The sequence below is a fragment of the Pteropus alecto genome, unplaced genomic scaffold (genome assembly GCF_000325575.1).
Source record: "Pteropus alecto unplaced genomic scaffold, ASM32557v1 scaffold21, whole genome shotgun sequence".
NCBI classification, from domain to species: domain Eukaryota; kingdom Metazoa; phylum Chordata; class Mammalia; order Chiroptera; family Pteropodidae; genus Pteropus; species Pteropus alecto.
The window spans coordinates 7921647-7937440 of NW_006436282.1; the positions used below are offsets into that span (position 1 = coordinate 7921647).

A 15794-nucleotide genomic window follows, 5' to 3' on the forward strand; every position below is an offset into this window, starting at 1 on the left:
CCGTGTCCTTCTACGAGTGCCTTTAGGGGATGCCACATCATGGCACGTTTTTGAGCAGGGGCTCCATTCTGACCACTCTGATACCTGGCACTCTGTGGTGATCACACAGGACTGGAAGGTCATTGGCAGCTTGTCTTGCTGGCAAAAGCTGCAAAAGAACATTGATATTCTCATCACAGACTCACAGGCAGTTATGAACTTTGTCTCCAGAGCAAAATCATCTTGGATGTTTTTATTTCTACTTAAAGGTGCAATTATAATTTCATGGAAAATATATCAACATTTATGATGTGTAAAAGCAGTTAGACTCAAAGCTAACATTTGCATTTCCTCCTATTTTGTAATAGTTGTTAAACCACTCATAGGAAATAGAAAATAAAGGGACTAAGCAAAACTAGCTGAAACTAAGTTTACCATATTGTTCATTTCACTCATTCCAGACTTGTTTTAATTTAGAAAATAGGAAACCAAGAACTGTTAACATATGATAATTTCCATTCTGTTTAGTGATTTAAATAAACATGCCTGGCTAATTTAATACAATATTGTTTTTAATAGAAAAATAATGTAATATATGCTTAACATTATTTTTAGTATCATTCGAAACTTTAGTTGACACTTACAATTATAATGTATTCAAATTCAAATACATCAACTTTCCCAGTTCACAGTTTGATATACAGTATACATTAGGGTATCTTAATTAAATACATCATAAGCATTAGAAATATATATCTATTTATATATGTATTACTGTACAGATATCCTCTAACTAGGGGCTGCAATATTTATTTGTCAGTAAAGGATTTATGTTCAAACTCTATCTATTCCCTCTTGAATTAGAGGGATGTTGAATTCTACCTGTAATATACATAGGAAGATGAAGATGAAGTTATGGATGCCAATGACTAAGGACAAATGCACTTTGAGTTTTCTTGGAACCGAATAGCCTTGTGTTGATTCTTAGTTGAACTTTTGCCCATTCTCAGTAACCAATAGTACATGTTTACAAGACACAGGCAGTCTGTTGCCATGACAGAGCCATCTTTTCCAATGACAGAATGCACTGATAATTCTGTCTTGTCATTTAGGTGCTATATTTAACTATGATAATCAACCATACAGAGAGGCAGGTCCATTTTAATGTAACAACTCACATTCAATCTTCTTAATTCTACTGGCATGTGTTTGAAAATTGCACTCTTAGGAGACAGAGCTCAAAGCAACGAAGTCAATGTGTCTGAGTTGAGAAGTCTGAGAGGAAGGATCATCTGAAAGTGGTGGTCAAAGGGCCTTGTGAGTCAGCTCTGTTTTTCTTAAAACAGTGGAGAGGACTAAAACTCCATTTTTACTCAAAAGTCATCTGTTGAGCATTATGACGCATTAGATACAACATTAACCGTAAAGCAAAATGTTCTCTGTGATAAGCAATTTTTCACTCTTACACTTACGAACTTATCCATGGAAATCAGGCAGAATAATGTCCAAAACATGACCTCTATAACTCCTCTCTTACAAAATTCTCTCTATTTAATATCTTCTTAGATGCATTTCTTATCCTTCATGATATTATTTTCATATATGCATGCATATGTTATCCTCTATGTGACACATATTAAGTTCATATTGTATGTGCAGGCAGAAGATTAACAATTCCTTTAACCTTTTATAAAGAATGTGATCATTATGTAACTGCCTCCGGTAACGGTTACCCTGGTAACGTGATAAAAGTTGGGATGTCAGCTATGTTACTAGATCATATTATTTATGATAAAATGACCCCTTTGAATAAATTCCATCTGCATTGGGAAAACTATAAATACCTGTAGACAGTCAGAGCTTTGGGCCCCCCTTAATGTGGCAACTGTTAAAACAGGGCTTTTTTTTTTTTTTTTTTTTGTGGGGACCTTGCAGCTATGCTAATGGGATTGTTTCAAGGGATATCAACACCTATGGAGCATGAGACTTTTAAGTCAAAGCAGCTCTTGGGCTTGTCTGATACAGAACTTATCTTTTTCCATGTTAGTTGGGATGCATGGATTTCTAGAAGAATTTCTACCAGATGAGTAATGTCTGATGCGACAATGATAACTTCTGGTTCTTGTTTTATAACCTTCTAAGCAGACAAGCCCAAGAGCTGCCTTGTGTGGCCTAAGGTAGTCCTGTGCATCCTATGTATCTGGAAGTTTGTACAGCTTACATTTCATTCATTCATTCATTCATTCATTTATATGAAATTTATTGGAGTGACATTTATTAATAAAATTATATACATTTCAAGCGTACAATTCTATAATACATCATCTGTATATTGCTTTGTGTGTTCACCACCCAAAGTCAAATCTCCTTTCATCACCATATATTTGACCTCCTTGACCTTCTTCTTTTTACCCACTGCCCCTTTCCCTCTGATAACCACCAAATTGTTGTCTGTGTCTATGATTTTTTGTTTGGTACAATTTACATTTAAAACGTAACTCAAATTACCTCATTTAACAATCACAACAATCCTTTTATGTGGGTACCATTATTATTTCCATTTTATAGGGAATATGTTCAAGATCATAGAGGTAGTAAACAGTGGACTAGAAATTGAACTTGGATTTTCTAAAATCAGAGCACATTTTCTTAACTAATCTTCTTCTCACAGTTTAAATTGATTATAAATCTGGGTTTGTAACTAGCTGAGGGTGATGCCAAAGTTACTGGCACATTGTAAATCAACTAGTATCACAATTTTGCAGCCCAAGATTTGTGCCATCCATGCACTTTGCAAGTGTGCTGCTTGTCCTAAACTGGACTTAGCAATTACGGAAAACACCCTCCACACACATTTTCCTAATAAATGTTAATAATTTTCAATACAGGTCCTACATATGAGAAATCAGTAGTAACACAAACATGAAGGCAGTATTAAGTGATATGATTATGTAGTTTTTAATATATGTGACATATATTGTCTGTCTGTCTATCCATCCATCCATCCAACCATCCGCCCAATAGTTTGTCTCTCTTGTAATTTTCCAATACCCCAAACCATTATTTCTACTTCAGAAGTACAAAGATGAGATTATGGTAATTAAGGTGAAAGCATAAAATTCTGCCTGGGGAGGCATAGAAGGTTATATGAAGTAGTAGATTACTAGAGTAAATTTTAAATAAAATGTTAGAATTTGTTATATTGAGATAAACATAATTAAGAGAGATTTGAAAGAAAATAGCCTTTATTTGTTGGTGGGTGGGGGAAATATAGACTTTTCCTTGGCCTCAATGTAAGGAGTCTGTGTTTAACAGGAGAAATATAAGTGGAATTGAAGCCTAGTTCAGATCCAGGGCAGTTATATAGATCCAGAAAAGCACCTGTGGGTGAGAGTACAATTGAAAGATCAGGAGCAAAAAGGAGATGATATTTGTATATTACGTAGAATCTGCTTGCAAAAGATTGAATATTAGGGTACAAATTTGGAGGCAGGGAGACTATGATGATGATGATAATTACATCATTATTTATAATAAACATATATTGAGTGCTTACTATGTGCCAGACATTGGTCAAGCTGAGAGAAGTATGATCATGGACATAAGGTTGATCTTCATTAAATGTCTATTATGAGTCATATACTATGTTGAGTTTTACCTGCAATATCTCATGTAATCTTCAAAACTACTCTGTAAAGTGGAGATTTTTTTTTAAGATAAGGAAAATAATCTAAATGTCTCATCCAATTCTAGAAAGTAGCAAAACTGGGACTGTAACTAGATCTTTCTGCTTATGAAGTTTATGAAGATGTCAACAAAGACAATATCAACAGGAATTCAAAGGAGTTAGTTACAAACTATAAAAGGACATAGAAACTATACAACTTGATGGAGAGTTGACAGGGTTAAAAGAGAAGAAGGAGGTTTTAGAGAACTATACATTTGGTTCATGATGGTTTCATGACCCTCTGGGAAGCCAAAGGCATGGACTATGCTTCTGCAATGGTGACCTGGTAGGAGAAGTGATGGCCTCTGTGATGGTTTCCTTTTCATTTGTGTGGTATGGTCAAGATGACAGATGGCTAAGACAGAATAGAACGAAAGATTGGCTTTGAGACAGAATCAGCTATTACTTAGTAAACCTTGTATTAGATAAAATAATCAGATAAATATTGAAAAGAATGAAAAAGTATAGAACAAATTTTAATAATTGCATTTAAAGCAACTTCATTAAGAAATGACAAAGCACAGATATTCCTAAGAGTTAGTTTTAAACTATGATTATCCAGTATATTTAACATGTTTAAATTTCAGGTTAAGGTTAAAACTGATAAACTGTAAATTTCATTTTTGATAATTAAGTTATACTTCACACACACACAAAAAATCTCATTTTAACTCTTTTTTTTCTAAAATTAATTCTATAGCCCATTTAATAATCATAACATCTGTGAAAATATACCTTCTTTCTGAAGGTAGCTTAATTAATCTCCCAAAATACTATTATCACCCTTTACCTTCTTAAACAGAAACTTCCCAAGACCCTCATTTTCTCAAGCTCAAATCCAAATTTTTCTTTCTGGTAATCAAAGCTTTCCATTATCTGTCACTACTTCCACTGTTCTCTCTCAGGTGGTCACTAAGCCAAAATTAACTTTCAGTCCTCCTCTCCAAGAGCCTGCAATTCTGCCCTCTCTCCTCACTGTCTCTAGAGAACAGCAGCCCAGTTCTATCTGCCCACTTTTAACTATGTTATTTGTTGCTTGGAATCCCATCTCCCACTCTTTGCCTCTCTGAAGCGAATTCTCTCAGGATATAGGTGGCATAGTTAACAGTCAAGGAAAGTCTCCACATGTGGCCTAAACCACCCCTCTCCAAAATAGCACCATGTGACAATTCTTCCTTCTCATGAGAAGCAGATGAAATTGTAGACTGAAAATAAGATGTCATAAACTACAATGTCCCTTACAAATAGGTAGGTTGAATATCTATATTGAAGTAGAAAAAAGTGACACCTGTAAATCCTCTGTTTAAACCCTCTTTGCTTAGAACTGACTTATTTAATCTGTCTCTGTCTCTGTTTCTGTCTCTCTTTATACAGGTATAAATATATGAATAAAAGCTTTTTCTCTTTTTGTTCTTAGTGAGACAAAAAAGAGGAAAAAGGAAAAAGAAAAGAGTTATGACTGGATGTCACTATAAGCCCTGTGTTTCTAATCTAGGGAAAGTAATAAAAGTGATCAGAACAGTTTCTCATTGTCTTACTAACATCTGTGGTCTGGAGCACTGGAGGTGAAATTTGTTCTTGAAGACTTAGTCTAATCTAGAGATTCACTTCTCGAAGCCTGTCTGTGTACCAATGCTTGCCATTAATGGGGAGCTTGAACGACATGTAAAATCTCAGATCACCAGGCTACACTACTCAATCAGAACCAGTGTTTAACCACATTCCTAGGTGATCCATATGAACAATGACGTTTGAGAAGACTGACCTAGAGCTAACTCTCCCAATTACTCCAAAATGTAAAGCCATCCAGTATTTACAGTTGGCAAGTGAATCTTTACTAGAATAGACCTACTTCTCACAGACAAGAACTGAGAGCATACAAAATGGGATCTATTGTCAGATATTAGGTGGTTTATAAAATAATTGAATAGGCTGGAGAAGAAGGCTTGTAAGCCTCCAGGACAACTTCCAGCCCTCACAACCACATTGCCATTTCTCTGATCCACAAAACTGCTTTTGTGGCTACAGGAAGCCATAGTTCCAGCACAAATTTCCCATGTAATGGATAACTTCTACCTCTTCCTGACAACCTCAGTTTTGAATTCAAGCCCAACTCTAGCACACTGTTGGAGTCTAAACCACATCCAGAAACCTAGCTGCAAAGCACTTTGAATGCTTTGTTGTACGTTATAGTTTTCTGCCTTTGCAGTACAGGAAATCCCTCTAGAGCAGCACTAGTTAAAACGTGGTCCATGGATGAAGGCAACTGTGAGGGGTGTGTCATGAGCTAAGTGCAGGAATCAAAAGTAAGTATTGAAGCATTTTTACAGCAATTTGAAGTTTGAAATACTCAAGAACATGAGCTAATACCAGGTATACAGTATACAGTAGGACCGTGTTATTGGATCTACAGGAAATAAAACAAAAACAAAGATGAAAACCAGCGATCACAATCTGATCTTTCGCCATAGATAGCTTGAGAAGCATCGCACAAGTGGAGTCAGATGATTCATGAGCCAACTAATCTGTGGTACCCCCTAAATCCAGCTCAGATCCTAGCTTCTTCATGAGGCCTATAGATTGTGATGCGCTCATATGATTCTTCAGAAATATAAATAATTTTGGCACTTAAGAACATATTATCTATAAGTCAGATCCATAACTATGACTTTCTAAATACTTGTAGAACTGGTCTATAAAAAACACTAAGAGATTCTCATTGAATTAAAGAACATATTTTCTTTCTGTAAGAGATACAAATGAATTCAATAACACTACTCATGTTATAGAAAGTTTTTTTATATAGAGGATATTACCCTAAATCTTTTCATAGCATTAACAGGCACCCCCAAATTTTGTAATATGAAGAGACACAGTTTGGTGTTCAGAGTACATTCATTTTGTTTGTATGAAGTAAAATATATTGATAGGCTTGTATACTCTGTTATGACGACATAGTCACACATTTAATTTGATTAGGTAATTTATTCTAAGAATTAAAGTGGTTGCCCTAATACTGGTCAGCAAAATATAAAGGTAATGGGGCTTAAACCACACATAGAGTACCGTTGTAACTCTCTTGACCATTTCAGAAAAAAAATGGCATGCTTTTTGAGGTAGGTGCATTTTTCACACATACTGACATGTGACTGATATGATACTGATAGCCATCAGCCAACTGACAGTCAGGTCTATAGTCCCACCTCTTATGATTACATATAAACAGATGTAATTTTAAAATTATATTCAGAGGTTAACACAGGACATAATGTTCAGATACATTTATTTTTTTTTTTTCTATTCATCTGCTTTTTGCTTTTTCAATGAAAAAAAGTGAATGGACCAAGAGGATGGCCCAGGTTTTCTGAGTCCCCAGTTTGTAGCAAGTTAGTAAATAATAAATGCTCCTAGTCAAGAGACTCGAGATATTCCTAGATTGCCACCTTGAGTTGCATGACTTTAATCAGGTAGCGATTACTCTGCCCCATAGCTTTTCTACATGGTGGGTTTACATTTTTCTTAAAGATCTTTATGGTCTCTTTCTTCAATAAAATTCAAGACTCTTAAGTTTTCACAATTTAATCTAATTTCCCATTGGCTTGTATTTTCAGATGGAATATTTAAAAATATATATTTTCTAAGCTTTCACTATATTTAAGCTGCATTCTTTTTTAAACATAAAATGAAATTTTCTGTAATTTACCATTTACTTATCAATTTGAATTAACAGTTTACAAATTTTCTGAGCTAATTTCATTTTCTAAGTGTGCCCTCTCCTTCACAGAATTCAGCAAGTTAGAAGTGATAATTCTTATAGAAGCAAAATGCATGCACAGTCAAACTGCTTTTTTTTTGTAGAGAAAGAGGTCTTTCCCCTTGCTTTGATATTTGAAAATCTTTTGTTGAGCTGCTGGGGAACGTTGCCAAATGGTGTCACCTGCCAGCTGGAGTGATCATATGCTCCCTATTAAAGCTGAGAGCACGTTGCTGGTCAACAGCTGAATGTGAGGATATCAGCACGGCATGTATTTAGTAATGGGATAAACTGCTACAGCAATGAGGCCTCCCTGGAAGAACCAATACATACATTTTCATCCTTTTCACACAGCAAATGCTTGCATGCAGCTGTTTCCTTATCACCCATGCTGTTCTAGGCAGCGAACCATAATGGAGATTCATGGCACAATCCCAAAGCTACCCCAAGTGAAAACTCTATTGATAGCTTTATGAGATAGGGTAAAAACTACCTACCAGACTTTAAAATGGTGTTATGTGGAATGATTGATTTTGGCAATTCTTTTCATCAAAGGCATTCTTTAGGAATTTTTGACTCTGTTTTTAAAACTCCAACTAAACAAAAAGAGAAGTTAAACATAACTATGGGGTATTTTAAGTACTACTTTGGGTTCTACACCCAATTTCAAATGTGTGTGTGTGTTGGAGAGGGAGGGTTCCCGGCACCAATAACAGCAAGTTTTCGAGAATTCAGCTTGATTCTGACACTGTCTACCTGGAGATTCTACAGGTTAAGAGTCCATTTGTACAAGACTGCTCCACCCCCCAATTCAGACACCAGACCCAAGTCCAAATTGTCACCTGTACTTATGAACAACTGGGTATAAATAAAAGGTTCCCATGATTCCCTCTTCAGGTTCAATTAATTTGCTAGAGCGGCTCGCAGAACTCAGAGAAACGTTTGATTTACTAGATTATCAGTTTATTATAAAAGGACATAACTCAGAAACAGCCAGATGGAAGAGATGCACAGAGCAAGGCCTGGGGAAAGGGCATGGTGTTCCCCTGCCCGGTCCAGGCATCCCAGTCTCCCAGCACCTCCATGTGTCCACCAAAGGGGGAGCGCTTCGAACTCAGTCCTTTTAGGGTTTCTGTGGAGGCTTCATTATACAGGCATGACTGATTAAATCATTGACCACTGGTGACTGATTCAACCTTAAGCTTTTCTCCCCTCCTTGGAGGATGGAGGGTGGAAATAAAAGTTCCAACCCTCTAATCACATGATTGGCATCACTGAAACGAGTCTCCATCCTTAGGTGTGTTCCAAAAATCATCTCATTAACATAATAAAAGATACCTTAATCACTCTCAGTACTTAGAAAATTCCAAGGGTTTTGAGAGTTGTGAGCCAGAAACTAGGGACAAAGACAATATACATGAGAAATAATTTTGGTCATCTGAATGACCACATATATATTTTTATTATACATCACAATATCACTTATCAATTATTTAAAAGATTACCAAGTATCAACTCAAATATTGATTAACTGTCATAACTTTTATGACAAATGGAAAAGAGAAATCATATCTAATATACTCAATTTGAGGAATAGAAGTAAAAGACAAGAAAGCTTTGGGGCTACAATAATGATTGGAAATTTTTTTCTATATTGACTAGAACATCGGATTCCATTAACATTCACCTGATCTGGCCAAATCCCCATTGCTTGGACAATCTGGAGGTCCCCGTGATCATTCGATTGAAATTACTATAAAATATAGTCATGAAATGTAATTTACAATTTATAAAAATATTTTAAAAATCATTTATTATAAAATAATACCAGTTTTTCTTGCTTTTGACCAATTCTAGGACATTTTCCTGGTCTCTTTTTTTCTTTTCTCTGAACTTTCACTCTTAGATAAACATTTGTAGCCATGACTCCAACCAAAATAACTAGACATATTTCTATTTACCTCAACTATAATAGCTCAAATATAATTAAACCAAATTCGACCTCTTCCTCTCAAAGTGACTTGCTGCATATCATTCCTATTCTTCCTGATTCTTCATTGTCAATTCTCCCCTATGCCAATTAAGCAACAAGTTATCAAAAATCCCTATACAAAGCATTTTTTCAAATCATCTTCTGATCTGTTTCTACTCTTTTAATCCTGACTCAAGTATTCTTTGTCTTGTGACAGGAGTAGGATAAACTCCATCTTTCTTTAATCTGCCCCTAAATACACCACCCCACATTGCCTTGTCAGAGTAAACTTTCTGACAGATTTATATTTATCCAACTTATCACCTGCTCAAGAATCCACAATGGTTGGCTTAGAGTCCACTTCATTCAGTCAGAACCCCTGAGTTTCCAGGTCCTTCGCACCATTCCTATCAACTTCTCATGGAAATATGGTGTGTTGACTACATCTTTCCATGTCTTAAAACTTCTGGTTCTCTCTCATTCCCTTTGGCTATCTTAATCTTTCAAAGGCCTGCTCCAACCCATGACATCTTTACTGAATACCGAATTTAACATGGAAAATTTTAAATATTAAATTTAGATTAGCAAATGACACACCCAGAATTGAGGAGACTTACTTTAATAGTGACAAATGCCTGTATCAAAGAGTCATATCTGGTTCCTGAGAATAATGGATTATCAGGATTGACAAAAAGGGGCCAACTGGTCCAGAGTAGGCAAAATTTAAATGGGGCAGACATTCTGCTTCACACAGAGAAGGGTTCCTAAATATCATTACCGTCCAACATGTAAAGAGCTGCCTAAAAAGAGACAAGTTCTGGAAGAACTGAAGCAGGGTTTAGGTGAACATCCATTATAGGGCAGTGTGGCTTTAAAGAGCGGGGCTAAAGGGACTTTAATGAGAGGTATGCCTGGAAGCTCACCCCCAGTTCATCTGGATAAGCTTATTTAATTTTTTTTTAAATATCACAAGCAAATGTTTCAGTAGGTTTAATTAAATTTTCTGGTGCCATTTTTTTTTTCTTTTTGATAGTGTCAGAAGAGAATTGGTCTCGAGAGTGTGAAAAGACCTGTCTGTGTACATGTCCTTTCTTTGTAATGTGATCTTGAGCAAATCAGAGATCCTCTCTGAGTCTCTAAATTAGGGACAGCAGAATTGGGCTTTTCTATTTTATATCATAGTTATGAGAATCATGTGAGTAACTGACATAAAAACTACTTGAAAACTGTTAATTCCTACAAAATGCCAGGTATGAAGATATCTGAATCCAACTTTCAGTATTAACTTTTTTCTCTGGAATCTACCTGGCACAGAAAGAAACACTTGATTACTTAATATCTCTTGTTCATCTCTAATTTCTGCATGTGTGATACTATTTTCTCCCCTATTGGACTTTATACTTTCTCAAATATTATAGTCCTATTTTATTTATTTATTTGTTTACTTTGTCTCAATATTAGGCAGTACATAGACAACATACAGTCAGTTGATAAACTACATGATGTAGACAACCAAATTGGAAAAAATCATTGTCAGTATAGCAGGTGAGGATAGTAAAGATTATTTTATACATAATAAAACTAGGGAAAAGGCTTTAAACTGGAAGACATAAAGTGTCCTTGAGAAATAGTATTTTAAAATATCCTATCCACTAATCAAAAACTAATAAACTTGAAATATGCAGTCTGTAGGATGAAGAATAGTTTGTTTAGTTCTTTCTACACTGAGAGAAATGGGAAAGCTAAATCATATAAAAAGAAGATAATTCTATTTGCTATTCTATAATGCATCCTGAAAGGCTTCAAAAGGCTCAGAGAAGAAACCAAGACAGTCAGAAATAGGCCTTGAAAAATCAACATCTTTAGATAAATTATAATTAATAGGAAAAATGAAAAGTCATTACAATTACATGGGAATTCTTGCTAGAATATTTGTTCAACTTAATGGAAAATTGCCTATTGTTGGCTATATTTCTGCCTCATCATTTCCTTCATTATGTTCCAGTATATGTATTTTGTAATCTCAAAGTTATTTCTCTTTAGTGGTAGAAATCTCTTTTGTAGAATTACAAAGTTATATAGGAATATTAATAAAAAGGAGAGGGCAGATTCCCTGTTTAAATATTTATTTTATATCTTATAATACAAAGAGAGTTTCAAGTTATAACCGAAGTCTGGACTCTAATAACTACAGATGTGAAAGAACCTCATATTTCAACCACAACTGTATATATTTTTCAAAACTAAGAGAATATGAAAAGATATTTATCAGTTAAAATGCATTTTCTTTCATTGGAATCTACTTTTAATGTTAGGAAAGACTTACCTAAATCAACATTTAACATGAAATAAAAAAAAACAAATCCAATTTTTATCTTAGAGAAGAAAGACTATGCATTAAATGTATGCAGATGGCACTCTCAAATATATAGATTTTCATTTTGGGGTGGGAGGCTTTAATACAATATGTTATTTTATTATACTACCTAGTCTATGATAACTGATTAACAAGGCTATTCTTCAGAGTATGTTAATTCTAATATTAAGGGATAACTGTGAACTCAGGCAAGAGACCAGTTATATTACTTATGAAAATAATTACCGTGCATTAAGTGTTTACAAGGTAATAAATATTTTGATCAATTTCATTAATATTAGTAACTATAATCATTGATTTAATGGTTTGGTCGGCATTACATTTCATTATTTGTTCAGAAAGCTACTATGCATACTGGATTTGTAATCAAATGTAATAAAGTCATAGATTGAATAATATAATTTACTAGGTTTTAAACTTCCTGAATCAAAACAATATATAAAAACACAGGAGGGTGCTAAAGGTGGCAGATCAATCTAGGAAGCACTGCTGTGACTGACCATAAGTATCATAAAGTGCATATATAGACAGACAGACAGATAATAGATAGATGATAGATAGATAGATAAATTTTCTCTTCCTTGAAAGGAATCCAAAATAATAACTGACTCTTCAGTTTTACAGATGAGGTAACTATGACCCAAAAACCTTTAGAAAATTGCCAAATTGATAGAATTGCTTCAATTGGACATTTAACATTTCAAGTGCTGCTATCTTAGAGCCTACTGAATAGCCTTGAGTTCTTTACGTCAGCACCCCAGCCCCAAACTATAATATCCTGAACTGCCTAAGAGAAAGGCAGTTCCATGCCCCTCCAGGTGGCTTTACTGAATAGCACCAGCACGACCCCATGCTGCTCTTCCTCACCATAGCATGGTCTTCAAGGAGTCTGCGGGAAGCAGCAGTTGCCATAATTGCCTTGGATAGCGTAAGGCCTAAACTGTAGACCTCCCAGGGCACAGCAGTATTCTGCTGGCACTACCACTCTGTATTAGACAATAAGCACAACTGAACTAGATTCCCAGACTCTGGGAAATGGAGAGGTCCTAGGAACAGATGAAGAGAACAGCTTCTCTTTTCAAAGAGATTACTTCGCAAAGTTTTCTTTCTCAGTGCTTTGATGCCTTTTTATATTCTTGATGTGGGTATGAGGATCAAAATCTGTCAGACAAGTATCCAGATATTTACTTTTGAATCATATATGTGTTTCCTAGAGATACACTGCATATCTGCAAAAAATAAACATCTGTAGACATATGTTCATATTTATTTAAATGTATGTAGGCAATGTGTCACTAGGAAAAGTATCAGAAGTGACTTTATAGGGTCACATATTTTCATAGTATATTTTCATAATATTACCAGATCATCCTCCAATATGACAATCTTAATTTATATGCTGATCAGCAGAGTATAAATACCATTTCATCATATCCTAACCCAAACTTGATATTATAAAAATTTTATATACAGTGTTTAAAACTGGAAAGGTGATAAGTGGTTAACTCTTTGTTGTCTTACTTTGTGTTTCTCTGATTATTCGTGAGGGTGAACATCTTTGTATTAACCAACTGGCCTTTTGTATTTCAACTTTGCTTTAACATGGTGAAGAGAAAGGACAGTTATAGTATCTAACCTTAGGGTTGCATTAACTCTCTGTCATAGTTTTTTTCTGCAGGAATTTTATCCATATCATCATCCCATAGGATATCTATAAGGTTGACAGTATGCCAATAACATTTTATAATTAAGAGTAGCAAGTACTCTAGAGTCTCTGGTAAAACATTTGAATGTAAGAAGTGAGAAATAGGTGAGATATAAATTCAAGGGATTCCCACCAATTTCTGACTGAGTTTTTTGGGTGTCCAACAATCTTGGGTAGATGATACCCAAGGTAGAAGGCAAATTGCTGTATACCTTGCTCCTCTTACACTAAGAAAGAGGTACAATATTTGGGGGAACTCTTTGGATTATAGAGGAAACACAATATTTAGCACTTTGATTTGATCCATTTACTAAGAACACTAAATAAATTGGCAACCTTGAATGAAGCCCAGAACAAAACCAACCAATCAACTAAGCACTTCCAGTTCATTCAGGCTTTTACACTAGCAGCTCTGTTATGAATCTGTGGAACTAACGGTCATGGAATAATCACAAAAGAGAGTCTCAGGTTTTTGTGCAGTCATGCTTTTACTTTATATCTGAATCCCGCCTACCATGGGTGTCACTCAGTTTCTTTCTCCAGTCACCTCAACACTTGGATGTGGAAAAAGTGAACAGGCTGGCAATAATGAAGGTTTTGAATGAGCTCAAAATATGCAGTTCCTTCATTAAAGTTAACTGGATACCACTATTCTAAGTGTCTGTCCCACCAGTGGAGAACCTTGTCAGCAGTGGAGAACCTTGAGCCCTGGTATACCACCACCACATTGCCTGGGAGAATCTGTGACCACTGGTAGATTGAGCTTTTAATCCTGGAAAAGGGGCAGTTTGATATCACTGGAACAGACTATTGTTTTGGCTGTGGATTTGTCTTCCTTTTTACCACGCTTCTGCCAGCACCACCTTCTAGACACTTACTCAATGCCTTATTCAGTCGTGGAATCCTACTGTTTCTGAACAGTTACTTATTTTATAGCAAACGATTGAAGGGAATGGAATGACCATAATGGAATCCACTTGTTTTAACATCCAGAAGGAACTGGCCCTATATTAAAGATAGAATCATCGAAAGAAGTTTCAGTTAAGATGCCATCTGGGAAATAATAGTGGGTGAAATTGAAATGTTTTACCTGAACCAGCAGCAAATATATGGTACTATTTTTCCCAGAGCCAAAATATATATTTCTAAGAACCAAAGGGTAGGATAGGGAGCTATATCTAAGGATCTACTTGAAAAATTTTGGTTTGCATGACTTTGGACATCCTACTTTAAAGGTTTTAGTTCCCAAATGATGAATGCTTTTACTAGGAGATAATATTTCTAGTGATTTGGAAGCTGACACACAATCAATAGGTTGGTTGTGATTCTTCCTACTACTAAGTCTTCTAGTAAAACTATTACTTAGTTGGCTGTGGTGATTGGTCCTGATTTACATAAACAAATCAAGTTTCTGTTTCAGAATAAAGGTGCCTCCTGATACTACAATGTCTAGTGTTATGAAGGCAGATATATCAAGCTCAAACCAACAGGACACTGATGCTTGGAGTCAGTCGACTAGATAAAGGTTCCTGAACAGCTGCAAATCTAGCTAAAGGCAAAAAGAAAATTGAATATACACTGAAAGAACTAAGTTACATTTCACAGCTATGGCCTTAAAACCAATTATATAAACCAAGACTATGCTAGCATTTCTTTCTTGCTTTATTATGTATCTATGTATTCATTTATAATATTATTTTTTTCTCCTTATTGTCCATTATTTTTTATATAAGGCATGCTCTAAGTGGATAATATCATTGGTAGATGATAGAAAAACAGATACATAGATAGATAGATTGATTTTGGATTATAGCTGAACTATGATCAAGGGATGGAATTGGGTGACTAATGAAACTTTGGGGAGAAGGTGAATATATTTTCCTTTATAAAGGGATAGTGCAATTTCAATAGCATGTGTTTACTATGATATTTGATATATTACAACGAAACCAAAGTATTGTAAATATTGAGTGTCCAAAGGAGGGGCCCGATCTTGGCAAAAATCACAGACTATTCAACTCTACTCTAATCTCCATGGAGCAAGTCTTTTTTGTACATAGAGGCTGGAAAGATGAGGGCCACATATCTCTGGCTCCCTTGCAGCTTGAGTTACACATGTGCACTAGATTTTGTAAGGCAAATGCAAATGTATGCAACTTGGAAGGGATAAGAATACAACTACATGCAATTTATGGGATGTGATCATCCTAAATGGAGGCAAGCAGTGACAGAACAGTGACAAAGCAGTAACAGGTGTTTGGCTATTCTTCACCATCTAGA

The 15794-nt window shown here is 35.3% G+C and overlaps 1 protein-coding gene across 1 annotated transcript in view; it reads right to left on the reverse strand.

Annotated features, from left to right (window-relative positions):
- The window catches only part of THSD7A (thrombospondin type 1 domain containing 7A), a 353421-nt gene that overhangs the window by 174082 nt on the left and 163545 nt on the right, over positions 1–15794 (reverse strand). The window contains 1 exon segment of the mRNA XM_015589436.1: positions 3–148. Coding sequence (XP_015444922.1) covers positions 3–148 — 146 coding nt within the window.